The sequence below is a fragment of the Mauremys mutica genome, chromosome 4, assembly GCF_020497125.1.
Source record: "Mauremys mutica isolate MM-2020 ecotype Southern chromosome 4, ASM2049712v1, whole genome shotgun sequence".
In the NCBI taxonomy this organism is placed as follows: domain Eukaryota; kingdom Metazoa; phylum Chordata; order Testudines; family Geoemydidae; genus Mauremys; species Mauremys mutica.
The window spans coordinates 9,495,299-9,522,259 of NC_059075.1; the positions used below are offsets into that span (position 1 = coordinate 9,495,299).

The following is a 26,961-nucleotide window of genomic DNA, read 5'->3' on the forward strand; positions in this document are numbered from 1 at the left end:
TGTAACGCAGGGGTCGGCAACCTTTGGCACGTGGCTTGCCAGGGTAAGCACCCTGGCAGGCTGGACTGGTTTGTTTACCTGCCGTGTCCGCAGGTTTGGCCGATCGCGGCTCCCACTGGCCACGGTTTGCCGTCCCAGGCCAATGGGGGCTACAGGAAGCGGCGGCCGGCAAACCGCAGCCAGAGGGAGCCGCGATCGGCCGAACCTGTGGACGCAGCAGGTAAACAAACCAGTCCAGCCTGCCAGGATGCTTACCTTGGTGAGCCTCGTGCCAAAGGTTGCTGACTCCTGGCGTAATGTTTTCTTCTTGACATTCTTGAGTATAAAGAAATTGTACAATTCTCTATCAGCTGGAGGTTATAACCATGTTTTTTATGCCTGAAATAGGGACAACATAACACTAGTGGGATTCACCCAAAAGAAAACACTCAGTATGAACTCTCTTGGTTAGACACAGAAAACCAAATCCTCAGCTGGACTAAATCAGTGTAGCAAGCCCCAAGCAAAATTTTGCTGGGCCCAGGACAAACTCATAACATGGGCCCCCATCCCACACATAGATACACAGGTACAAATCTACTCATGGGGATTATATAAATAATATTTAGTCAAAGTCTGAATTTTCTTTTCATATTGATGGGCTTGTAGGCCTCTGGAAGGGTTCCCCCTTGGATTGGAACCTGGTAACGTGTACGCATTTCACCCTGCCCCTTTACTTCGGGCATGCAGTGTAGTCAGTGAAGTTATGGCAATTTACAGTAGCTGAAGATATGGTCCTAAAATCTCTCCCTTTTATTTCTGTTTCCTACCTTCCTTCTTAGTCTCACTGCCACCTGCTATTTTGATTACTACTTGGAGACTTCTTTCTCCTTCAAACAATACTAAACAGAATATAAATCATTTTGTTTGCATGTAGAACTTTTCATATTCATAGTAGTCCTTTACAATAATGAGTTGTAATAAAGCATGTTTTAATATGTTAACAAAGCACGAGTAGTCCCTTCTGATAAAAAAAGCAAAATAAAATCTCTTTTCATATAGAACAAGGAGCAAACAATAAAAATTGACTAGTAATTTAGAATATGCTGTTGACAGCCAAATTTCTAAAGCTGTTTTTTGCTGCAAAGGGTTCATTTTTGCAGCCTCACCCATTGCATCTTTGACCTGAAACATTAGTTACTTATTATTATTTATATTACAGTAGTTCCTAAAAGTAGGGTTGCCAGTTTTGGTTGGATGTATTCCTGGAGATCTCATCACATGACATAATCTGTAAAGATTAATCTTTAATTCCTGGAGACTCCAGGCCAATCCAAACCCAAATCAGAATATGGGCCCCATTGTGCAAGAAATAGGGGGAAAAAGTTTGCCCCTTATGAATCCTCTTCTCAGATAATTTAACTGTGAAACAATGAAAATGATGGGTCCACACACTAAGGAAGATCTTGCTTTTAAATGGTCATTTATGGGACTGTGGTTTCAGCCAAGCAATTTTATGGAAAAAGTCACAAGGAAGCCACTGTGAAAGGAACGAAAGTCATGCAAACAGTAGAAGCTAGAAGTTACAGAAAATGCTTTTGGGAAACAAGACAATTTCTGTGTTTAGTATAAATAGAAAAAACAGTGCATATACTGTGATAATAGGATGAAATTCACTCCTGTGCAGAGGACCAGCGTAAGACACATGCATCATTTCAGTCCTGCTGTGCTGTTAGATTCCATTGATGGAATTACAGCCAGAAGCAAAATTCCCCTCTCCAAACCTCACTATATCTGTATTGAAATTCTGCACTCATTCCACACAGAAATGATGAGTCCAGAATATGCAATGGAGCTCTGCAGTGAAGATGTCAAATAGAATAATTACTTTTCTTTGGACCTGTTCCCAATGGGATTTATGGCATGGGTTTCAACAGGAGCAGGAGTGGACCCTTTTTGTAGAATCAAGAGTACGTTGTTCTTTGTATGAATAATGAATATTAATTATATTAAAATGGCATAGGCTACTAATTTACCACGGTTCTCAGCAGTTAATCTACAAATTTGTTGCTGACCACCAGATATGGGGCCAAATCTCTGGCCTGATTTTGATTCAATGAGATTACAGGAGGAGCAGATCTAGCTTCACTGTGGTCCCTTCTGTTTTACCCTGAATTTTTAACACTAAAATACTAATACAAAATAATCCATGGCTTTCTTGAGTCCACTACTGTGTCAGCAGCATCCGGCAACATTTTATTCATGAGGAAGTCACTTAGATAGCAATGGTTCTCAAGGGGTTGTATGTTTTCATTCTGAATTTCAGAGAAATCATGCTCATTTGAAACTGTATTGATGGAAAAGACAGCCAATCAATGAGTTATATAATTCCAGCCAAATGTCTACCACAAATGTGCTTGGGTGGTGGCTGAAAGCAATGTAAAGCCACATGCATGTAAAAAAAAAAAATGAAGCTTCCTCATATTTTGCAGTTTCAGTTGCTTGTCCCTTTTTGAAATGGCATCTTGCAAAGTCTGCCTGCAGCAAACATTTAGGCTTTCAGTGTATATTCACTATTCAAATGTATTTTTAACAATCAGAGTGTTGTTGGCAGAACTTTGTAACAAAACCCTACCAGAACATAATCAATCGTTAAACTATGCTTAGGTAATAGCATGGAAAACATATAGACTCTCCTATAAATTCCACCAGCGACTTCTGAGTTTTTGTGTACCAAGAAAGTAACATTCTCCAAACATGGCACAAACAATTTTTATCACATACAATGTGAATTTTCCATTATTTTCTTCATTATAAAGCATAATATGAGCCCTAGAGCATAGCGGTGCTCACACTCTGCAAACAAGTCTGTTTGACTAGCTTTTGCACCTTAAAAATGTACCTTCTTGGGAGCTGTAATTGTGCAACAATACATGAGAAACGGGGTTACACATAATAACACTCTAATGCTGTGGTCCCCAAAGTTTTCAGGGTCACTCCACCCCTTACCCCATCCACACCCAGGAGTGGGTATCTGTCTCTGGGACAGGGGAGCAAGGAGGGGGAACAAACCAGTGGTAAGGGGGCCGAGACTGGGGCTGCAGCTGGGGTTGGGTCTGGGGCCAGGGCCGGGAACAGAGCCATGACCAGCGGCGGCTCTAGGTATTTTGCCGCCCCGAGCATGGCAGGCAGGCTGCCTTTGGCAGCTTGCCTGCAGGAGGTCCCCGGTCCCGCGGAGTCGGCGGTACACCTGCGGGAGGTCCGTCGAAGCCGCGGGACCAGTGGACCCTCCACAGGCATGCCGCCAAAGGCAACCTGCCTGCTGCCCTCGCGGCGACCGGCACAGCGCCCCCCGTGGCTTGCCGCCCCAGGCACGCGCTTGGCGTGCTGGTGCCTGGAGCCGTCCCTGGCCATGACCAGGGGCCAAGGCTGGGTGCGGGACAAGGGCTGGGTGCGGGACCATGGCCAGGCCACGGTCAGGAGCAAAGGCTGGATCGGAGCCACAGCTGGGGGCAGGCTGGAGCAGAGCTGGGAGCAGAGCAGGGCTGGGTGGCACTCCCTCCCTGCCCCCCATGGGGGCTAGCCTGGACCCCACCACACCCTACCAAACATTCCTCCCCACCCCACAGTTTGGGGACCTCTCCTGTAATGGCATAAGAAAGAGGGGGTGGTTAACAAGAAGGAAAAAGAGATAAGGGAAGATAAATAGAACAGGAGAGGGAAGAGAGAGATTTTGAAACTCTCAGTTCCACCTATAATTTTTTCAAAACAATATGAAAAACTGACATGCCGCCACCTTGGGATTTCTGACGATATCACCATTGGAGCTCTCTAACCCCACTCCTATGGAGCTCTTAGAAAACTAAACAACCTTTTTCCAAAAAGACCTTCAAGAAATTGAGCTATGCAGTGGTAGGTGACTAACAAGCATGATGGTAGCTTGGAAGGATCCTATTACCCATGATTGTCCCAATCAAAGGAAACATACGACAATGATGCTTTTTACTCTCCAGATCTCCGTTCAACTCCTCGCAAAAGCTGAGTATAGTTTGTCCAGCAAACCTCTATCTTGGAGTGGGATGCTTGTTTGTCTGACAGTCATAAATTTAACCCTTTACCTGTACATACCCTATATTCAAGGTACAAATGCCTTCACTAGGGCCCTGATTCAGCAAAGCACTTAGGCCTCAATACAACAAGCACATGCCTCGGTCTCTGAGCCAGCCATCAGGAGCCTGCTTGCTATCAAATGAGAAACAGAAAGGGTCCAAAACCCAAAAGGTTTCAAACAGGATTGCTTTCATAGCAGTCATGACTGTGTCTGCATGGAAATTCTCCACTAACTCAGCATAACCCTTTGGATTCTCACACACAGTTTCTGTATGTTACAAAATTCACATAGATGCTTTGGTGCCAGACCACAAACCCCTCCTATCCTTGTGTTTAGATCTTTGGATATAGGACTCCTTGGAAAAATCTTGCTGTTTGATCCTTCATGTTGTAAATTATTCTTAGATGCGTATGGGAGAATTTTTTAATTTATTTATTGCTTAGGAGGCATAAGCGCTTGGTGACATATTATACATGATACAAGCATTATTCCCTGAAAAAGCTAAATGATATCTATTCCTGAGCAGCCACAACGTAAACAGAAACTTTAACATAAGCCAAGCTGTTTTTTAAAAATTTTTATTGCTGTCAAGTATTTTGAAAATAGAACGGTTATCAGGAACAGGACATGTAAACATCAATTCCAGCATTAGGAAACTTTTAAGATGGAGTCTTGAGAGCATATAAATAAAAGCAGGGGTGAAAAACTTTGTCTTTTTTCCAGAAACATTCAGTGTGAATCTTATTTATGGATACAGTGCAGATACTTCGGCGTTTGGTGCACAGATAAATTAAACAGTAGATGGAACCCTTAAAGTCAACAGTCACTACACAGTGGTATCTGAGATAGCAGGGTTTTTTCCCATGCTTACATAAGAAATATTTCACTATTCTTTATTTAGATTATGATAGCACCCACCATGTGTAAGGCATTTGCCTAGTGCAGAGGGAAGACACAGGCCCTGCCCCAGTATAGGGGTTCATCTGTGCAGAGCAAAATGCAGGAGCGAAGACTAAAAGACGTAGGAAGGAAGGAGATACAACACACAAAGCAACGCAATCAAGGTGAAGATATGCATCTCTTATTAGTCCCACAGTGATTTATTTAATATAAAATGATCTCCAATTCCTCCTCTACTGAGCCGTTATTCGTTCCCGACCAATCTTTTTCTAGAAAGCCAAATTACTTTAATATTTTTCAAACATGTTACAATTTTCTACCTAAACTGTCCCCTTTCTCAGACCCGCTCCTCACAACTTCCCTCGAAAGTGAACCAAATCTCTCACTCTGTCCCCCTACGGCATCCTTCCAAGACTCTTCCCCACCCTCTCTTTTGTTGACGACTATATGCTGACTAGTATATAAATATATCATATTAATAATATGCATTATCAGCACCATACATAGATTAATATGCATTAAGAACCCATAACATTAAGCACAAATACTTGTAACAGTGATATAGCCTAAACTGGCCTATACCATAATCCTATTCATTTATGCTAATTATCCCATAACTCCTTGCATTACCTGAAATAAGCATTTGGCATAAGCAGATAGGAAACTTGTACAAATCAAGATACACTTGTTCCAGGTCTTAATACAAGCTAGGAAAATACCTTCTCAGACCAGTACCTGGAATGCTAGTATCCAAAACAAAGATAAGGAAAGAACAAAACAAGTACAAGTTAGAGAACTGGGACAAACTGATGAGTTGGGTTTTAGTGTCATGTAAAGAGATATAACTTGTAAAATCATTATATAAATAAATCCAGCTGAAATGTATAACTTGGGGAGCACACCTTCTGCATAAGGTAAATGTAACATCGCTGCATGGGGCTGTTCTTTAGAGACTGGTACCATATGGAACCCTTTCCTGTGCCATATTAATAAACCTGACTGACATTGCTTATTTGGTCTTTTGAGTATATTTCATAAGGAACCAAAGTGTGGTCACGCAATTGACTATACAATTTATTAACACTTTGCACAAGACTCCATTCCTTAGACAGATTAGAAAGTCGGAAAGGTAAGGGCTTCATGTTGGTGAGTTTGAACTGATATATCAAGAGAACTGCACAAATAAGCCACTCATGAACTGTGGACCATTACCTGTTACACCGCTGCCTTGATATAATGCCACCCGATATAACATGAATTTGGATATAACGCGGTAAAGCAGCGCTCCGGGGCGGGGGGCTGCGCACTCTGGCGGATCAAAGCAAGTTTCATATAACACAGTTTCACCTAGAACATAGTAAGATTTTTTGGCTCCCAAGGACAGCGTTATATCGAGGTAGAGGTGTATTAACTCATCTAACGTACCCTGGGGCGCAAACTGCAATTTAAATGTTGTGCTATTGCAACATGCTGCGTTGGGCAAGTTTATTTTTTTTAAAAACACCACAAACCTGAGTGATTGTCTACTAATAAGAGATAATATGTCCCATTTCATTTGAATAGATCTACACCAATCTTGGGCCAAGTGTGATCAGGAATCTCATGTGGTTTCCAGTGGTTCTTTTATATCCTGTTTTCTGCATTCACTGCAGATTTCACATTTAGATAGATATCTTGCCTTTGACAATAGATCTCAGGCTCTATTCTTACATTTCTCAATACCCAGACAGCACTGTGAATTGTTCTTACCATTTTTGATGTCATGATGGGCAGTACTGACATGATGTCTTTACAGAATCCCATCTCTACACAAGTCCTGATCAATGATGCACTTGGCATCCTTGTCACTTGGTCTTTTCAAAGGACCATTGGGAACACTACTGTTATCAGCAAGTCCATTGCTGTTGTGTGCCTAAATGTGATCCACAAGTATAAAAATTGTTATCTTCCCCAAGAATGGGCAGAAAAAACTGCAAGAATACTATACCATGGTGAATTTCCTATCTGTACTGAACATTGTCAGTGTTGCACATATAACTCTGAAGGGACCCGGGTTAGATAAGGCAGTTTATAGAAATAGAAAACATACCTGTTCCGTGTCAGCCACAGAAGATGCAAAGATGGGGTTCACTCTCCTGCCACAAATTTCATATCTTCCCATTTCTTCTGACAGTGTTTGTCTCATTTACAGCCTCTGCTCTGTGCTGGCAAAAAGGGTTCCCACGTACTCCCCCCATCAGCTCTTCCTCAACAAGGTCATTTCTGTAACTATTGTGTCAATTTTGGGGTCTTCTTGATGCTCCCATCACCTGCACCTACCCTAAATCCTGTGATTTTCGGCCATTCTCCAAAGGTGTCTGAAAATAAGCCTGCTTTTATAATGCTCCTCGTTCAGATTTTATTAGCATACACACATGTATAATTTATGTATGCTAATATGAACTTAATATAGCTTTCAGGTTGGCCCTGCATACCAAGAAAGTTTGCACAGGCCCTTTTGAAAATCCCACTAATCTCAGTTCATCCCAGCAACTTTGTTACAGCCAAACACCTACTTTGAAAATTCATGGGATCTCACTTCAACCCCGAGATCCGGGCCCCAATAGCTATTTGTGCCTACCCTCGGTTTTGAACATTTTTTTTAGATTGTATAGAAACTACCCATTAGCCACTTCACAATCTAGTTCTACAGTATTCAAGCACAGAACGTGAAATGCTGTTCTAATTTCACTTTTTCAAACAAACTATTAATTCCTCACTATTCCCAAGGCTTTTAATTTATGTTCCTATGTCATTGTACTGTCCCAATAAGCCATAGATGCCCCATAAGAGGTTGGCTGAAACACTTTGAATGAGGGGGAGGCTGTGACTTTTTAAAATGGGGCCAGATGAGATTCATTGCTGGCCTGTGGTCTTCCCTTTCTCCCAGCTAGGCTGGGGCAAACAGGCCATAGGCCAGGTGCAATTTCTGTATTCCAGAGCCTCTACACCATGTGTAGAGCAAGTTTGGCCATCTGTGTGCCACCTCACAAGAGCCCTGGCTGCAGAGGACATTCTAGACCACAGATGTGGACGGGGCAGACCAGCATCTTGCTGTTTCTACGCCCCAGCAATTTCTAACAGGGGCCATCTCAACAAAGACAAGTTATGGCAACCTTCAGGACAACCCTATCCTATGAAAGGACTAAATTAGTCCTGAACAGAGATGGTGCAAGCTGACTTCTCTCTTTCTCTGCTGATGCAATGGTGAGTTTGCCCCTAGGAGAATAGCAGTGCCTGGAGAGCATAGCATCATATAGTGTGAGTTTCTGACATTCCAGGGACTGGGTGTCCAATACTAAGTGCATAGTTTGAAATAACAAATGCTGCCTGCATTCTTTGAAAATTCCCTATTTTCTGTGCACCCAAAATTGGCTAGCCAAATACCCTGCAGAACAGTCAAAGGCCCTTTGAACATTTCCAGGTGTGTGACATGCCCACGGTCACACCGCAAGTCTGCAGTAGAGCCAGAGTGATTACCTGAGTCCCCATCCAGTACTCTAACCACAAGAACATCCTTCCTCTCCCATGTGCTCTTTGTATAAACTCAGGGTCATCTTTTCAAACTCAGCCTCAGATCTTGTGCATGAAGAATCTACCACCAGAGCACATTTCGTAAGTGGTAGGGAGTTCACCCTTGCACTTAACCAACACTTCCCTCCCTCTTCCTTTCCGTTGTGCTCAGCAGAGCATCAGGCTCAGCAGAGCATTGCTATGCCAAAGACAACCACAGGGGCAAGACTGGTGCAGCGCACACAGCGTGTGTGAAGAACTTTGATCCCTAAGTTGGTTATGGACACTCTGCGCTGCTCTCTCCAGAAGAGCCCGTTAGACACATGCGACAGGGCTAGCTAAGGATCAATACACCCTGTGGAGGGAGGCCATATTTTTTTCCCCAGGAGCTGTAGGATGCTCATGCCCTGGGTCTGGCAGGGGCTGCCTTGGCTAGCAAGGACCCTACTGTCTCCTTCACCCCTTAGCAGTTGCCCCTACCCCTGCCTGCTGCTGCTGCCCCACCCCTTAGCAGCCATCTTCAGCCCCTGCCTTCCTTGGCCAAAGGGAACCCTACCAACACCACCAGGGGCTGCTCCTTGGCAACCATCTTCCCTGCCCCTGCTGCACCCTGGCAACTGCATCCGCATTGACCAGTCATAATCCCCGCCCCTTCCTCCCAGCTAACCAATCCAGTTAAAGCTTGGGCGCGTTTTCTAAAGACCGCCTAATTCGGCCAATCAGAAGGTGCTTTTCATGCTGCTCGGGAGGAGAAGAGGCTTGTGCGTTGTTAGGGGGCGGGGTTTATTTGTATCCGGCGCGAGCCGCCTGCCTGCAGGGGATTGGGTGAGAGCGGGAAGGGACTGACCAATGAGCGCCCTGGGCCGGGCCGAACCAAGGGGGAGGGACAGCGGCCTGTTCAAACCGGTGGCGGCGGCCGAGGCCGAGCGCCGGGATGGTGAACCTGGTGAGGGGCGCCCGGCGTGTCGGGGCCTGAGGGGTCGGTGTGGCGGGGAGCGGCCGCCTCAGCCGGGCCGGGATGTTTGGGGGGAGGTTACCCCGCCCCTGAGCCGGGGACGGGACCGGGTTACCCCAGCATCCGTTCCTGAGCCCCGAGGGGGGAGGGGACAGGGTTATCCCTCCCCCCCCCTGCGTCCTGAGCCCCGGGGGGGGGAGGGGACAGGGTTATCCCTCCCCCCCGCGTCCTGAGCCCCGGGGGGGGAGGGGACAGGGTTATCCCTCCCCCCCGCGTCCTGAGCCCCGAGGGGGGAGGGGACAGGGTTATCCCTCCCCCCCGCGTTCTGAGCCCCGGGGGGGGAGGGGACAGGGTTATCCCTCCCCCCCCGCGTCCTGAGCCCCGGGGGGGAGAGGAGACAGGGTTATCCCTCCCCCCACGCGTCCTGAGCCCCGGGGGGGAGAGGAGACAGGGTTATCCCTCCCCCCCCCCGCGTCCTGAGCCCCGGGGGGGGAGGGGACAGGGTTATCCCTCCCCCCCCCCCGTGGCTGGGGGGGTGAGGGGGGAGACAGGGTTATCTTTTCTCCCTTCTCCTCCTTCCTGAGCTGTGGGGGGAGGACAGGGTTCCCCTCCATCCCAGTAAAACATCCCTCTGTTCTGTGATAGCTCTTCTGAATATTTAGTTACTTCCTGAATCTGCAGGTCAGTGACTTGGGAACCCAGGAAATGTGATGCTCGCCTACCCTAGGGAAATAGTCTGGCTGCTAACAAGTGGTAAGGCCTCCGCTTTATGGACTGTATTTCTGCCCTGCTGTCTGCTACCCCCCCCCCCCAATTACTGTACATGAATGTATCCATATGATGTCTCCTTTCTGTGATTGTAATATTGCTGGTGAAGCTGTTGCAGCACCACTTACCTTCCTTGCTAGAGAATAGTTCTAGTAATGCCAAGGCTCTTTGCCTCTCGCTACAGTTCTGGGATTTTCATGGGGCTGCCACAACCCTGACCTTGTTCCAGGTTGGTGCTGCTTTCACTTAGCCCTCAGTTGTGAAGTTTCCACCTCCACTCTAAGCATACTACAGGCACTGAAGTTTCTTGTTAGCTACGTAGCCTAAGGCCCAGCACACTGTTGCCTATTCCCATTTCAGGACACTATTCTTGTTTCTGACATGGGTGAGCTCGCAATTGCCTGGCAGCGTAACTGAATGGCTCAGACAAGTAATGAGTATGGAGCCTTTGACAGCTAGGGTAACCATTTGAATTCTTCCCTGGTTGGTAGTGGCTGGAAATCATTACTATCTAGTGGCTGTTTGTGGTCCATCGTTTGAAATGGGTATAGTGGTGTCAGCCCAGTTCATATGACAAACCATCATCATCCCAATTAGCAATAACTGTTCACTCTATATTGAGTAAGCCTGGGAACTAAATTCCCCTCTCATCCCTAAAGGTAATCTCTCTAGGATAATGTTGAGACAAAGACATGAAAAGGTAGGAGAGGATGCACAGCAGGTGCCAGTGTTGTACCTGTTCTGTGGCAAGAGGATTTCAGTCTTCAGGGCTTTCATGTCACAGATTTTCAGAAGCACTACTTTCATGCATGCAACTCAAACAAAAATAGGCAACACTCTGCTATTGGAGGTGCCCTGACATGTGTAGACTGAATTTATGTATCTTCCATCCAGATGATTTGTTTCACAAATATGCTTGAGGAACCTTGTAGAAATGAATTATTTTACACTTGTTCTAAGGCACAATTACACAGCTCTGTGTGCTTAGGGTAAACTCCAATCATTTAAAGACATGGGGAATTCTTCAGAGCAGCCCCTGGCTGTGTTTATGGATAAATATTAATAAGTGCTATATGATTGATGTTTTGACACTTGCTCCCATCTTCAGCATACCTTTAGTGCAATCATACATGTATCGTTTGAATGCTATGTTTTATTTGACTGATTTTACTTTTGTGGTTATTTCAAGGTTGCTCATGGAAACTTTTGTTTGACAATAGTACAGAATTGTGACTTTTTTCCAATAATACAAAATACCCCACTTTTTCCTGGAAGGGAGGGCAAAAACCTACAGAGGTTTTAGAAATGAAATGCCTACTATGATTCATTTAGGCCATGTCTACACTAGCACTTAGGTCAGCAAAACTTTTGTTGCTCAGAGGTATGAAAAAACACCTCTCAAGTGACATGAATTTTGCTGGCATAAGCGCTCGTGTGCACAGCGCTATGTCAATGGGAGACGCTCTCCCACCAACATAGCTACTGCCGCTTGTTGAACTGTTTTTATTATGTCGATGGGAGAGCTCTCTCCCGTCTGCATAACACAGCCACACAAGCAATTTTACGGCGATACAGCTCTGTTGCTGTAAGCTTGTAAGTGTAGACATGGCCTTAGTAAACTTATTTATTCCTCAACTATTTTTAAAAAAAGCATACACCTTGTCTCTACTTAGACAAGTGCAAGATCTCCATTAAAGTGCAAGAAGTGTCTCCAGTCTAACTGGTTAGGGTTATTACTCTTGTACCTTCCTACAGAAGCTGATGATGTAACCAATGTACCACCTTTTTCATCACCTACTATGGGCTTGTCTACCTTATCGGCTGGATCCACGGTTAGCAATCGATCCAACAGGGGTCAATTTATCGCATCTAGTCTTTCCCCCACCTCCAGTGTAGACCAGGCCTATGTGTTATAAGGATTTGACCAAAACAGTCTGTATGTGCTCAGTACATATTTTGGTTGACTAGACAGAAACACAAGTCATAAAAACCTAACACTATTCTGAATTCAGCTGTCCTGTCTTCCCTTATTTTACTTGCTCATTTTTGTTGCAACCTCCTTCACAAACAGATCTGGGTCTTCAGTTTTAAGTTTTAGAATAAAAGGAAGGATATTGGGGTTGCACGGTGGCAACCATGTTTTAGATTTTTTGATGGTGGCAGGAGAATCTAAACCTGTGACATCTATGTTTAGGATCTGTCACATTGGTTAAGTATTGGAAAGGTGCTACAGCATTTCTGAATTGTTTTTTGAGTTTGATTTTGGTGACTGCAGTTCTTTTAATTAGTTCAAGACAGATTTATATTGCTGTTGCAGTATGGGTGATAGCCTGTACTCTGTGAAATCCCTTTAATTGCTTTTGTAAACTGTGTCTTTGTCAGTTCCTTTGTTATGTAAAACATGCTATTTTTGATGAAAGTTCTCCTTGCGCTTAATGCAAATTTTCAATATATTTATGCATCTAACTGCCATAACTTTCTTGTGTTCCACCAAGTGTAGTTGGGAAGTGGGAGTGATCTGTCCTCCTTTTTCAACCAACAAACCCAAGAAGCTGCTAGCAGTTGCAGGAAAACTTCTAAACTTCCACAAAAAGAACAGGAGTACTTGTGTCACCTTGGAGACTAACAAATTTATTTCAGCATGAGCCTTCATGAGCTACAGCTCACTTCTTCGGATGCATAGAATAGAACACACAGACAGGAGATATTTATACATACAGAGAACATGAAAAGGTGGAAGTATGCATACCAACAGGAAAAGTCTAATCAATTGAGATGAGCTATCATCAGCAGGAGAAAAAAAACCTTTTGAAGTGATAATTAAGATGACCCATAGAAGGTGTGAGGAGAACTTAACATAGGGAAATAGATTCAATTAGTGTAATGACCCAACCATTCCCAGTCTCTGTTTAGGCCTGAGTTAATTGTATCTAATTTGCATATTAATTCGAGTTCAGCAGTCTCTCTTTGGAGTCTGTTTTTGAAGTTTTTTTGTTGCAAAATTGCCACCTTCAACTCTGTCACTGAGTGGTTAGAGAGGTTGAAGTGTTCTCCCACTTGGTTTTGAATGTTATGATTCCTGATGTCAGATTTGTGTCCATTTATTCTTTTGCATAGAGACTGTCCGGTTTGGCCAATGTACATGGCAGAGGGGCATTGCTGGCACATGATGGCATATATCACCTTGGTAGATGTGCAGGTGAACGAGCCCCTGATGGCGTGGCTGATGTGATTAGGTCCTATGATGGTGTCACTTGAATAGATATGTGGACAGAGCTGTCATCGGGCTTTGTTGCAAGGATAGGTTCCTGGGTTAGTGTTTATGTTGTATGGTGTGCGGTTGCTGGTGAGTATTTGCTTCAGGTTCGGAGGCTGTCTATAAGCAAGGACTGGCCTGTCTCCCAAGATCTGTGAGAGTGAGGGATCATCTTTCAGGATAGGTTGTAAATCTTTGATGATGCGCTGGAGAGGTTTTAGTTGGGGGCTGTAGGTGATGGCTAGTGGTGTTCTGGTATTTTCTTTGTTAGGCCTGTCCTGTAGTAGGTGGCTTCTGGGTACTCTTCTGGCTCTGTCAATCTGTTTTTTCACTTCAGCAGGTGGGTATTGTAGTTTTAAGAATGCTTGATAGAGATCTTGTAGGTGTTTATCTCTGTCTGAGGGATTGGAGCAAATACGGTTGTATCTTAGAGCTTGGCTGTAGACAATGGATCGTGTGGTGTGTCCTGGATGGAAGCTGGAGGCATGTAGGTAAGTATAGCGGTCAGTGGGTTTCCGGTATAGGGTGGTGTTTATGTGACCATCGCTTATTAGCACAGTAGTGTCTAGGAAATGGACCGCTTGTGTGGATTGGTCTAGGTTGAGGTTGATGGTGGGATGGAAATTGTTAAAATCACGGTGGAATTCCTCGAGGGCTTCTTTTCCATGAGTCCAGATGATGAAGATGTCATCAATGTAGCGCAAGTAGAGTAGGGGCGTTAGGGAACGAGAGCTAAGGAAGCGTTGTTCTAAGTCAACTAACTTCCACAGTGTACTTTAGGACTGTCACTATTTTCTCAACAAGGTTTAACTAGTTTGCTAAACATCTATATGTCAGATGTTTAAGATGAAAACACTTGTTCTCTTCTATTTTCAGTTTATCAAAACAAGACAACTTTGTCATTTTTTTTCCTTTTTGGGTGGCATTTGCAGCTACTTGCACAGTTTTCTTTTCAGACGTAGAATCTTTGCATTAAGTAGAGATGCCTCCCCCCCCCCCCCCGCATAGATGCTTTTAGCTGTTATTAGATCATTGCTAGTATTCAGTTTTGTACAGTAGAACCTCGGAGTTACAAACACTTGGGAATGGAGGTTGCTCATAACTCTGAATAAAGCGTTATGGTTGTTCTTTCAAAAGTTTACAACTGAACATTGACTTAATACAGCTTTGAAACTTTACCATACACAAGAAAAATGCTGCTTTTTACCATCTTAATTTTAAATGAAACAAGCACAAAAACAGTTTCCTTACTTTGTCAAATCTTTTCTTAAACTTTCCGTTTCCCTTTTTTTAGCAGTTTACATTTAACACCGTACTGTATTGTTTGCTTTTTTTTTCTTTTCTTTTATTGCCTTCTGCTGCCTGTTTGTGTACTTTCAGTTCCAAATGAGGGGTGTGGCTGACCGGTCAGGTCGGAACTCTGGTGTTCGTAACGCTGAGGTTCTGCTATACTAATGTTACTACTGATTCTAGCAGCATGTATTAGTGGACTTGTAAGTTAAAAATCTGTATGGAGATATATCCAGGGTGAAGTGCTTCAGTCTCTTTTCGTTTCTCATTTTGTACTACACTGAGGGGGATGAGGTTAGTGTTAAAGAACACTAGGCTCAAGTCTCTGCCTTTCAGTTGTTAGTGTCATAATTGCTAATCTCTGGATGATAAAGATGAACAGACACAACTGAAGTCTCCTTCAGCAATCATTCTGACTGGAGTGATGACAACAGCATTGAAAATGTCTTATTTGCAGGATCATCAAACTAATCAATGTTTTTGTTGTCTTCAATAGACAGTTTCATTTGATGGATCCTCTGATATTAAAGAATCCAAGAAACTACTTTCTGCACTTTGAGCTGAGCACATAGCCTATCTTGTGTACATGTTGCTTTAGATGACTTTATTATTACTTTAGTCCATTCACTGCCTTGTTTCCTACCACTTCCTTCAAAATTAGGCATGCTAAGTCAGAATACATCTAACAAATCGCTTATTTGCAGCTCTTCCATTCACTAGCTAGAATGCAGAACAACCATCTAATGAGATCAATATGGTGAAGATCATAAAATAAAATGAGCTAGCCAGTTTTGTTCAGTGCTGTGTATTAGGTGCCATGCCAGTCTTCTAGCTAAGATAGCTATAGGCCTCCTGACGTTCACTGCTCCACTCGCTTCCCTCTCATTAACATTTAATAACAGTTGATCCACCTATTAGCAATGCACTGCTCTGAATCACCATTGATTCTCCTCTCACTTCATAGACAGTTCTAAAACTTTCAAAATAGGAATAACAAGAACCTTGATGTGCTCATAACCTTGAGGAAAAAAAGTTCTTCTTCATACATTAAAATTAGAGCCTGTTTCTAACATCCATATCTTCTGTTCAAGTATGTTATGTTCATGTGAATGCTTCAGAGTGACAGGTGTTTAAAGAAATATATATAATTTTTTGCTATTTGAAACCTGTTGTGTTTTTTTTTCACAAGCCTGATGAACTATTTATATAGCAGAGAGCTACAGACAAGTATTCAAAATCTTATATAAGATTGAACCTGAGGGCAGGTCTTCACCACCTGCCAGATCGGCGGGTAGTGATCAATCTATCAGGGGTTGATTTATCACATCTAGTGTAGATGCGATAAAATTGCTCCCCGGTAGCACTCCCCATCAACTCCGGAACTCCAGCTCACGGGGCGGAAGCAGAGTTGATGGGGGAGTGGCAGCGGTTGACTCGCCGCCATCCTCACGGCCAGGTAAGTCAACCTAAGATATGCCGACTTCAGCTACGCATAGCTGAAGTTGCATATCTTAGGTCGACAACCCTCCCACCCCCGCTAGTGTATACCTGGGCTCAGTGTAGATAGTGGCTATCATCTTAAACTAAACCTTTGAGCTACATCAAAGTGGTCTTATAAGTAATGCATCCTATGTGAACAATGGTAACCTTTTACTAAAGAGAAAAACCTCATCTGTTGTAGTGTGCTTGCAACACAGCAGATGTTGACAAACAATTCCTTATAGCAATTACTCTTCTGTTGAAGCCTGGCGCGATGCAAGCAAATGAGTTTGACTCATCTGATGAAGAGCCTATTCAAGATGATCAGATACCATTTCAGATATCATGGTAAGACACACTTTTTTTGAGCAAAAAATTCTTTGTAATCACATACCCTCATGGATGTTTCACTCAGCAATTTCTGGCCTTTCAGAAATATCCCAAGTAACATATATAAGGTTTGAAGAACACTTGTATGCTGCTTGCAGCTAAATATCTGCACTAACTGTGGGACTAAATATTCATAAAACCACACAGCTGGACAATAGATTGTACCTGTCCTAAAGGTACCTGCAGCAGGCCACTGTCTTCAGTGATATTTCAGAGAAGTCATAGAAATAGTAATGAAATCAAACACTGGACATACATGACAACTAAACTTGCTAGTATAACTGCCATGTTTCTCTGCAACCTGAAGATATTAGTCCAGACTCTGATTAAAACATAACTTGTGAGTGACTAAAATCCATTAACTTTAATTCCCAAGTAACTTAATTCTTAATCATTTCTGACACACTGTGAAGATGTTGTAGGTTAAGAAGATTTGATCCATAGCTCTTACAGAGGAGGCAACATGAAATTTAATCAAATAGTAAAATGGTTCGGAATGAAGTATTGATACTTTAATATACACCTCAGAAGTGTTAAAACTTCTTCACTGTGTGTGTACACTTCATGTACCTCTTCTCACTTAAGCGTATGATACATGTGATCAGAAATAAAATGTTGTAGTGTGGACATGTGATTCTCTTTTATCAGTAAACACTACAAAGTTTTCTGGCTCTAATTCTTGATATTCAAACTGGACTACTGCTGAATAACTTTTCCACAACCCCACTGAGAAAGTAGCTGTCTAGTATTGAAAACTTGAGCTGGAATTCAAGTTTATATTCTGCATTTTCTTTTGGTAGGTTAGCCCTGTCATCTGTCTATTGTTCTCAGTTTCTGGGAATATGTTCTCTGCCAGGTACGTAGCGCTGGTTTTAGAAGTTTGGTTGAAAGCATGGTTTAAAGCTAGGAGGAAATTATGCTGTCTCCAAAGATCTCTCTAAACCTTACTCGCTTAGTGGAGTGATACACGTCTTCTGAGCACACAATATTGGAAAGAGTGGAGGTATCAGATCTCTTGGTTTGATGCCTGAGACTGTTTTGCCTAATCCAGAAGAAGTGATGAAAGGTAACTGCAGATAAACTAGTGTGCTTTCCAAATTGGAGTACCTTTTATGATCGTAAATGGCAATGCAAGCCCATGAAATGGGACAACTCTGACCAAGCCAAATTTTTCCACTATAAGGAATGTCAAACTAAAGATCACATCTGAAAAATCCTACACTGTTACATTCTAAAAATGTAAAATATTAGTAAAGTATTTCACCCAGTTTGGAATCAATTATCACTGTCTCGTTCTCATGCACTAGCATTCTGTTGTAATGTTTGGGTTGCAAATGCCAAAATGGGGATTAATTCCAAACAGAATTTCATTGACACTTTAAACACATGTGTTTAACACTTTTTATATAAACATTTAGGCTTTGGAAATCTGTTCAATAGAAAACATGTTTGAAATGTTGGTCTTTAAACTACCTGTGTCCCTTCTTAACTCATGTCTGTTCTTTAAACACTGCCTGCCTGCTCCTGCCTCACAAAATTCCATGTGTTGGAGGCAGGCAGCTATAGCTTCCTACTTGCAGGATCCCAACACCTCATCTTCAGAAGGGAACAAATGTCTTCCAGAGAGCAGCTAATTCTAAAGGTGGTAAGGGCAGTTTTAAAGTTAGCAAACCTAGAGGAGAGGAATAGTTTGAGTAGTAATTGGAGCTTGCAATCTAGCCACATACATTTGCCTTCTACACTATACTGCAACCCATGCAATTGCCCCTGGGTTTCAGGAATTGCTGTGCCCATTTTCTGTCATGATACCTCTTGTAGGTGGGTATATGCATCATGTTAAATGCACTTTTGTAGCTCTTCTTTGTAGAATGAAGTCGGAGAAAATAAGGTAATGATAATGACACGCTGCAAACCCAAGTAGGGAGGAGAGTTTAATATCGGTTATATGCAAGAACTTGTGGGGAGGGAGGGAGGGAATCTTCTTACTAGTAACCCTACAACTATCTCACTTCTTGCTGATCTCTTGCCAATCTCTTTAAGTGTAGCCCAGTTAATCATATCAGAAGCTCTCTCCCTTTTGGGAAGGCTTAAAAACTAAATGTTAGTTACAGGCTTAGAAAAGCTGCCCTGTTACTTTATTAAACATGATGATTCTGTCTGCACTCCCCTACACAACTACTCTACTTGCGACAGTGAACTGTTCTTTCAAATGTTTCTATTCCATCCAACTCACTTCTTCATATTTTATTTTAGGTTGTAGGTTCAAGGATGTTAGAAGAAATCTTCAGAAAGATATAGGTAGGTTTATATAAAATATATACACCTCTACCCCGATATAAAGCGACCCGCTATAACACAAATTCAGATATAACGCGGTAAAGAAGCGCTCCGGGGTGGGGGGGCGGATCAAAGCAAGTTCAATATAACACGGTTTCACCTGTAACGTGGTAAGATTTTTTGGCTCCCAAGGACAGCGTTATATCGAGGTAGAGGTGTATATGCACACATGCTACATAGACACACCCATGAACACATGCTCTTGCTCTTTTGATTTATATGTTCTATATGGACTCTACACTAATTTAGATCTTTCTTTTTCATATTGTAAGTAAGCACTTTCAAATGCACATGGTGAATTAAAAGTGCATAAATTTACTATTTTAGTCACTAGAATCTTGCCTGCTCTCTTAGACTGGAGATTGTATCACATAATCTTTCTAACCATGCTAAAATAAATTTGTTAGTCTTTAAGTTGCCACAAGTACTCCTGTTCTTTTTACAGATACCATGTGTATCTTCTCAGAAATGAAACAATCATGACAGTTATGCTGTGCCATCTCCATTAGTGTTCAGAGTTTCCCTTTTACAAATACATGTAGTGTTTCCTTTTACTGGGTGAAAAGTTCCTGAGGGAGTATTGATTTAACAATTGTGTTAATCCGGGCTTCTGTAGTGCTCAATGTGCTTGGGGGAATGTGAAGCTGTGTGCACTGTTTAATGTAATGAGTCTCTTTTGCAAGAGAAAAACATCACCTCTTACATGGGTTCACCACCAACTGAGAGTACTCACTGCTGAATATGTACAGCCCATAGTCAGAGGCAGTTGTCTTTACTTTTTCCTCTACCGTAACAGGAAGCTCTGATAATCCCAATGTAGGATAGCAAGCTTCCCAAGAAGAGCTAGTTCAAAGCCTAAGCACAAATACATCTAATCTTTTTCAATAACTTGCCAACTTCAGGATCCTACCAATGAGCATAAACACAGTGTTCATGGTTAACCCTACAGTTCTTCTAGTGTTTGTGTCGGCTGGTCATGGGTAAACCGTACTAGAACCAAAATGTTAGCTGACCAGCAGTTGTGCTAACCACAACATCTCCACTGGTTGCTGTTTAACGCTGTGATAGTTAATATGATTCCTCAAGCTTTTGTTCTAACACACCTCTGCTTTGTAGCAAAGACTTGTGTTGTATCAGCAAAAGTCCCTTCGTGACTGCTCAAAGATGATCAGAAAAGAGGGGACTTGGCTAATGCTGAAAAGAATTTTTAGTTCTTGCTGATTCTTACATTAATCCTTGACATTGAATTGATTAGCATTTTTGTCTAAGTAGATCTTTAACTTGATAGGCGCTTTTTTTTATTTGCAAGTGTCTTGGTTTGTTGGCAGAAGAATTAAAGAGGTATGGGACACAGGATATATTTGTGCTCTGTACCAGAGGAGAGCTCTCAAAATATCGGGTGCCAAACCTACTAAACTCCTACCAGCAGCATGGGATTATTGTGCACCACCACCCTATTCCTGATGGAGACACTCCTGACATTGCCAACTGCTGTACCATTCTGGAAGAACTAAGGGGCTGTCTGGAAAACAACCGGAAAACATTAATACAGTAAGTTCCTATTTCCTTCCTACCTCCACAAGGCATCTATCAACTTTCCTCCAGATGGATGAACAATCAAAACTTTAATGTATAATAATGTCAAATGACAGTTGGCTGGCTTCCTTTAGGGTTAATTCAAACTGTGACATTCCTTCTCTTTCACCGTGTCTTCGTCTGGCACACACTTACAACTACTTCCATTTCCTTGCCCCGTTCAGTGAGAAATAATGCTAGGCTTTGTAGGGCTGGACACCTAGAGCCTCCTCCCGTTTTTCCTAGCTGGTCTAGTGGGATGACCCATGGCGTACTACCTGAGAAACTAAAATTCACAGCAGCTACCAGGGCGACATACCTTGAGCCTTTAGGAAACACTAATGGCTACTAAAAAATGTCTACTTTGTTTTAGGCCATCCACCTTACATAAGGATATCATGGTGCATTCTACTAATCCACTAAGAAATGGACTTTGGGTGGGGAGGAAGAATTTTGATCTAGAGGTAGGATGAGGTATTTCCATTGGATGCTGTGTTTCTTCTTTCCCATTGGGCACCAGAGAAGCTATGGGCATAAAATCTACCAAAATGATGTGATCTTGCTTTCTGTGAATCTAGAACGCAACTCTTCCGCAGGGGCGGATTCCCACAGGTTTTACCAAAGGACTGGATTTTCACACAACTCTGATGTCCCAAGGCTGTACTGTGAGGCTTGTTTCCTTAGATTATAGGAGACAGTGGAATTGTGGTCAAGGTATTCTTGAATGAATTCTTTTTCCACTGGGTTCACAGAAGAGGGAAGTAGCTTCTAGCCATCTTGATCTCCCAAGGATTACCAAGCACAATAAGGCCCCAGTTCTACTGCACTATTAAAACAAGTCCTTCTTTTCTTTCAGCTGTTACGGAGGACTTGGACGTTCATGTCTCAGTAAGCATCTTTTCCCTCCTCCCCCCATGTCATTGCTTAATATTGATGCAATTTAGCCACATCCTCTTCTGGTAATAGAACTAAAATATATATTAGTCTGGCACCTAAGGGACCAAAATGCATTATGAACCAGGGGTTTCTGAGTTGGAAATGGAACTTGGTGCCCTTGCACAGTGGAGGCCTTATGGAGTCATGTGGAAAATGGGAGAAGTTTAATAGCCTCCATATAATAAGGTTGGTTATAGTTTGACAGGCCTTGGTTACTACAGTTGTTGGCAGAAACATGGGTGAGAACACATCAGGCCTGACCAGGCATCCACTGTAATAAATGGAGCAGGCTCAAGCCAGTTTATTTAGGAGCTCTTGGTACTGATCAAGCAAGAAACTTCTTTAGTCAGACTTTTTAAAGAATAAAAAAAAGCCAGTGAACAATGCACCATAGCTCTGTGCACTCAACTATATGGAAGTGTGGAGAGACTTCTTGTCTGATTTGTAAAGGGAACAAACTAGACTTTGCCTCTGTCTCCTTTTCCACACCTTCGCTGTGACTTGCCTCCATTCCCGCCATGGTGGGGACTGCACTCTGCCCGCAGAGCTCCCTGCATGACCCTCAATGAGGGGGAAGCAGGAGACACACAGCTCTCGTTTTGTCTGTTTTTTCTCAACTTAGTTCTCTCCCCAAAGCCTGAGGGGTGCCAAAAGCTGCAAACACCACAGAAGGGGAATGGAGCTGAAACAACAATCTCCCAAAATGCACAAACGGCCCTCGAGATGTTACGGGGCCAACCTGTTAAAGTTTTGAATTAAAGTTTGGACTTTCCCTCCAAAAAGTTCTGCAGCCAGGAATGCTGGGGGAGCTGCTGAGGATGCAGGGAAAACTTGAGCAAACTTCCCTGCTGCTAATGACTGGCAGGCCTTGTTCTGCCCCCAACTGCAACCAGGTTGAAGTATCCATTGTAACAGATCTCTGGACCTTCGTATGATGAAGAAATTGCAGTTCTGAAGTGGCCGTGAGACTCCAGTGGTTGTCTAAGCACAAACATCAGTGAGCAGAAGTTTCATTACATACAGAAATGATTGTTAGCATGCATACTTATGCATGTCTCTTCCTTACAGTAGCTGCATGTCTTTTGCTTCAATTATCTGATGCAATGGAACCCCAAGAGGCAATAGAGAGCCTCCGAGACTTAAGAGGATCTGGGGCAATACAGACAATAAAGGTAAGGAGGCTGTGGGGGGAAGGGAATACTAAAACGGAGAAGACCTCTGGTGGGACTGTGCCTCTGTACTAGGATCTGTCCTCATGAAGAGATGGCTTTGTCTTTCTGAGAGTTAAAGCAGGTCTCTAGTAATTCATGCCCTTACTACCTCTGAATGTTGGGATTGAGCTGCTTGTAGTAACATGCTATCACACCAACTCAGCCTCAGTCTGTCTACACCAGAACTTCACATCTTTCCTCCTTTATCGCCAATAGCCATTCTATTCCCTCCCCCTCCCCACCCGGTTGCTCTGTTCTTTACCTCTCTCCCCTGTTGCCCTCCACCCCACTCCCACCTATGGCTCGTAGTAGGCGTTGCTGCTTCTTCCTTTCTATTAGAAAAATCCTTCCTTTCATTCTCACTGCACCTTGATCTGCCTTGATTCTTAAACTCTTCTCTTCTCCGACTCACACTTGCATATTAGTTCCTATTCTAGCTGTCATTTACCATTTATCTTCTGCCCACGTCCCAGTGCTAGTATTAAACCTACTCAGAATACATAGGTCATACAACAGGCAAGACTATAGTTCATAAAGCCAGAGAATATACACCAGTCAAGATCTCACCACAACTTCTAGATCTAACGTTATTTTAAATGCCTTCTAAAGAAGGCAGAGTGGCAGAGAAGGCTGCCTACTGCTAGCTGAAGTAGCCGAACAGGATTTGGGAAGCAGGCACGCTTCAGCTAAGTCAGAGTAAGCACTGTTTACTGAAGCTAGGGAGTCCCACCCTGCTTTTATTAGATATGGGGGATCTGTGTTTTAATTCCCCTGATTGCCTATATATTTTTTGGAACACTTGTTATGTAGTTTACACCGTTTGGAATCTTTACTCAAGACTGAGTGGGCCCACCAGCACTCTATGTAGATTGTTGTGCCCTATATTCAGCTACCTGGAAGCAGTGTTCTTCTTCTTGGACTACATGCAGAGGAAGTAGAGCTACTTATTCACAAATGAAACGGTTTCCCATTTAATAATGCCAACCACAACCAGAATTATTATATCTCCAACTTCACTATAATAGGAACACGGGAGTTGCCAGACTGGATCAGACTTAAGGTCCATCTAGTCCAATATCCTGTCTCTGGCCTAACAGTGGCCAGCACCAAATGCTTCAGAGTAAGGTGTAGTAATTGTGAGGTAGGCAGATGTGGGGTAATCTGCCCTCTCCTGCCCCGATTAGGTCTTATTGTACCCTAATAGCTAGAGGCTTGCCTAAACCACGAAGTATTTAATATCTCTTTTAAAACTTTACAACATGTCTGTCACATTCAGCACTTTTGCTAAATATGATTGTATGTTTTTCAGCAATACAACTATCTCCATGACTTTCGAGAGAACCTGGCTGCACATCAGTCAACAAAAGATGCAATATTAAGATCAGTATCAAGATAAACTAATATTGGCATCATGGTATATCTGTTTACATATGGTATTTTGGCGAGTACAAGTTCTACGTAAAAAGACATCTCTCACCTACATGACCTTTTAATATCACTTTATTAGTCACTGCTTCTAGCAAAGTATTATCCTAACACCCAGTCTCTCTACTGTAAATAGATACAAGACTGGTGCTGGAAAGGGTCTTGTAAGCTATAGTAATATCCTGCATTTCATACTTCCAAGGACTAATTTCTAAGTTCATTCTCTACAAGTATTTCCACCCATGAAGGGAGAAATGCTATGCTGGTGTCCCCTTCATTTCTAATGGACTTGTTTTAGTACAGTAACTTCAGCAGTGAACTGCTGATTCATTAATTCCCTTCATCAAGGATGTCCTTACCAGCATACAAGTTTCAACACTCTGAACTAGTATTTTGGTTTTTAAATTTTGGTGTTTTCTGTATTTTGCATTTTATGTATTTACTGAATGGAGGGTATTACAGGGAATGTCAAATAAGAAATAAAACTAATGCATTGTCTTTTTTTTCTTGTAAGTCAGCAGGAATAGTTGGGGGTGAAAGGGGAGGGAAGCTTGAAATGGGAGTAAAAAGATCTGGTAACTTAACAGTAGCCAGCTGAGCTCTAAGAGCCAAGACTACTGAGAGCCAGAAAGGGCCTCCTTTTACTCTTCTGTTAAGGATTTTCAAAGCGTTCCAGAGCAGCAGTCTAGTTCTTTCCACAAGTCCTTGACTAATGTAATTTGATGGCATATGTGTGTGTGGGGTGGTCTGGTTCTGTACTCAACACCTAGGTCACTATTTTAATCGAAATCAGTGAAAAGTGAGCTCATAGACTTGGAGTAAAGAAATACTATTCAAACCTTTGCCATCATGCCATTATTTGCTCTTTATGCTCCACATCTTGTAATTCAAAATGGGACAGGTTTAACTTAGAATGTTAAACTAAAATTAGTTCAATTTATTGTAAGTGACAACTTTCCATTTTATCTGCTGACTCAATCATTGATCTTTTAAACAAGAAATGATTCATAGGCTCTAGGACTGGAAGGGACCTCGAGAGATCGAGTCCAGTCCCCTGCCCTCATGGCAGGAGCAAATACTGTCTAGACCATCCCGGATAGACATTTATCTAACCTACTCTTAAATATCTCCAGAGATGGAGATTCCACAACCTCCCTGGGCAATTTATTCCAGTGTTTAACCATCCTGAGAGTTAGGAACTTTTTCTTCATCTCCAACCTAAATCTCTCTTGTTGCAGTTTAAGCCCATTGCTTCTTGCTCTATCCTTAGAGGCTAAGGTGAACAAGTTTTCTCCCTCCTCCCAATGACACCCTTTTAGATGCCTGAAAACTATCATCATGTCCCCTCAGTCTTCTCTTTTCCAAACTAAACAAACCCAATTCTTTCAGCCTGAGCACATATCCAACTCCTAACTATTTGCAGTTTGTGGGGAAAGTGACTAAAGCTTGGAATTTGTTACACTTATTAGGACTTCTAGAATTTTGAGTAATATGGTCCTAAATGAATGTAGCAGACTATACCCACTTGACCCTGAGTTGTGCAAATATACTTGTACAATTTGAGACCTAAATTTTGGAAGGTGTAAATGACAACATTTTCTAACCTGCACTACATGTTCTAGTCTCATGTTCTAAATTTACCACCATGTGTAAAGGCTAATTCCTACCCAACAAATTGTAAAGTAGTTAGGCTTTAGACTGCACCATGTATTCTTTTCTCCACTTGTGAAGTGGTCAGTGCAAGCTTTTCTGAATCACCCTGGAGATAGTTAATAACTGTAGCTTGCTGCACCTGGGCCTTTATAGGTAGCATAAAATACAGAAATCAGAATGAAAGAAAAGTAGACCATTTAGCAATCTCCCCACTTCACTGTCTAATGTTTACAAGTAAAGGTTCATAGATGGTCTGATCCTGAAAAATTAGTTGATCAGAGCTCCCCATTTCTCAATGACTTCCATACCAAACTTGGATTTGTACCAGCACTACAAACTAAGGCTGAGATCTGAGTGTCAAGCTGGGTTCTTCTGTCTTGCCTATAATTAGCACTACAATTCTGCAAGCCAAATTATAGCCCTAACTATACCTATGCAACTCCATTGACCGCTAATGGAAGTAACAAGTGTTGATGTAGACATAATTTATCCTGTAGAAGCTTTAGGTGGCAGGCAGAGAGGGGTGACAGAAAAGACACTACTGGCAAACTGCATAATTTTACAAACTCAGTTTTAAAGGTAAAACTGCACTTAAGTTTAACAGGTGCTTAAAATGGAATTCAACTTACTACTCTAGACCCCAATTCTGCACATTTTTCCATGTGCATGATTTGATTCAGAGGAGAATACTCCCATGCCTAAAGGCAAGGCACAGGTAAGAGAGGCTGTACAATTAGGACCATAAATACTTGTCAGTTATGAATACAGGGACAGTAATTTTGTTCAGAGGAAAAACTCAAGTTCTGCTCCTTAGTCCTTTTCTGTATGTGCAAAGGTTTTTCTGACCATATTTGCTTTCATGAGAAACAAGTAGTTTATGGTTAGATGTAACACAATTTTTAACAAGAAAAAGAAATGCTATTTTCTGTTAAAGTTTTAACTAGCCAAATCCAATCCACAACTTCTCATGCCACAGCAGTTTAACCGTTTCTTTTATGAAGTCTTCCAAAGTTTCAGAGAACATTCTCCCAGTTAGATTAACCCTAGGCACTTCCATTTCATTTATTTGTCCATGATGAGAAGCATACTGAATGATGGGTTCAAACCAAAATTTTGGCTGCAAGTTCACCCTTGGAAAGTTCAG

The 26,961-nt window shown here is 42.5% G+C and overlaps 2 protein-coding genes across 6 annotated transcripts in view; one reads left to right on the forward strand and one right to left on the reverse strand.

Annotated features, from left to right (window-relative positions):
- The window catches only part of LOC123368201, a 158,367-nt gene extending 149,372 nt beyond the window's left edge, over positions 1 to 8,995 (reverse strand). The window contains exon 1 of the mRNA XM_045012786.1: positions 7,080 to 8,995. Coding sequence (XP_044868721.1) covers positions 7,080 to 7,175 — 96 coding nt within the window. The 5' untranslated portion in view covers positions 7,176 to 8,995. The remainder of the gene's footprint in view (positions 1 to 7,079) is intronic.
- A 389-nt stretch (positions 8,996 to 9,384) lies between these two features.
- On the forward strand, positions 9,385 to 24,973 carry CDKN3 (cyclin dependent kinase inhibitor 3). 5 transcript variants are annotated; one of them, XM_045012289.1, is made up of 9 exons: positions 9,385 to 9,488; positions 10,179 to 10,250; positions 16,536 to 16,638; positions 17,481 to 17,536; positions 18,934 to 18,978; positions 20,346 to 20,568; positions 21,449 to 21,480; positions 22,600 to 22,700; positions 24,049 to 24,973. In XM_045012289.1, exons 2-9 carry the CDS (start codon positions 10,208 to 10,210, stop codon positions 24,133 to 24,135), a joined length of 690 nt encoding a protein of 229 aa, XP_044868224.1. In that variant the 5' UTR covers positions 9,385 to 9,488; positions 10,179 to 10,207; the 3' UTR covers positions 24,136 to 24,973. The 5 variants fall into 5 exon arrangements, with proteins under 5 accessions (XP_044868224.1, XP_044868225.1, XP_044868223.1 ...); XM_045012290.1 differs by having other exon boundaries at positions 20,349 to 20,568; positions 22,597 to 22,700; positions 24,049 to 24,972; XM_045012288.1 differs by having other exon boundaries at positions 22,597 to 22,700; positions 24,049 to 24,965.
- Positions 24,974 to 26,961: the final 1,988 nt, after the last annotated feature.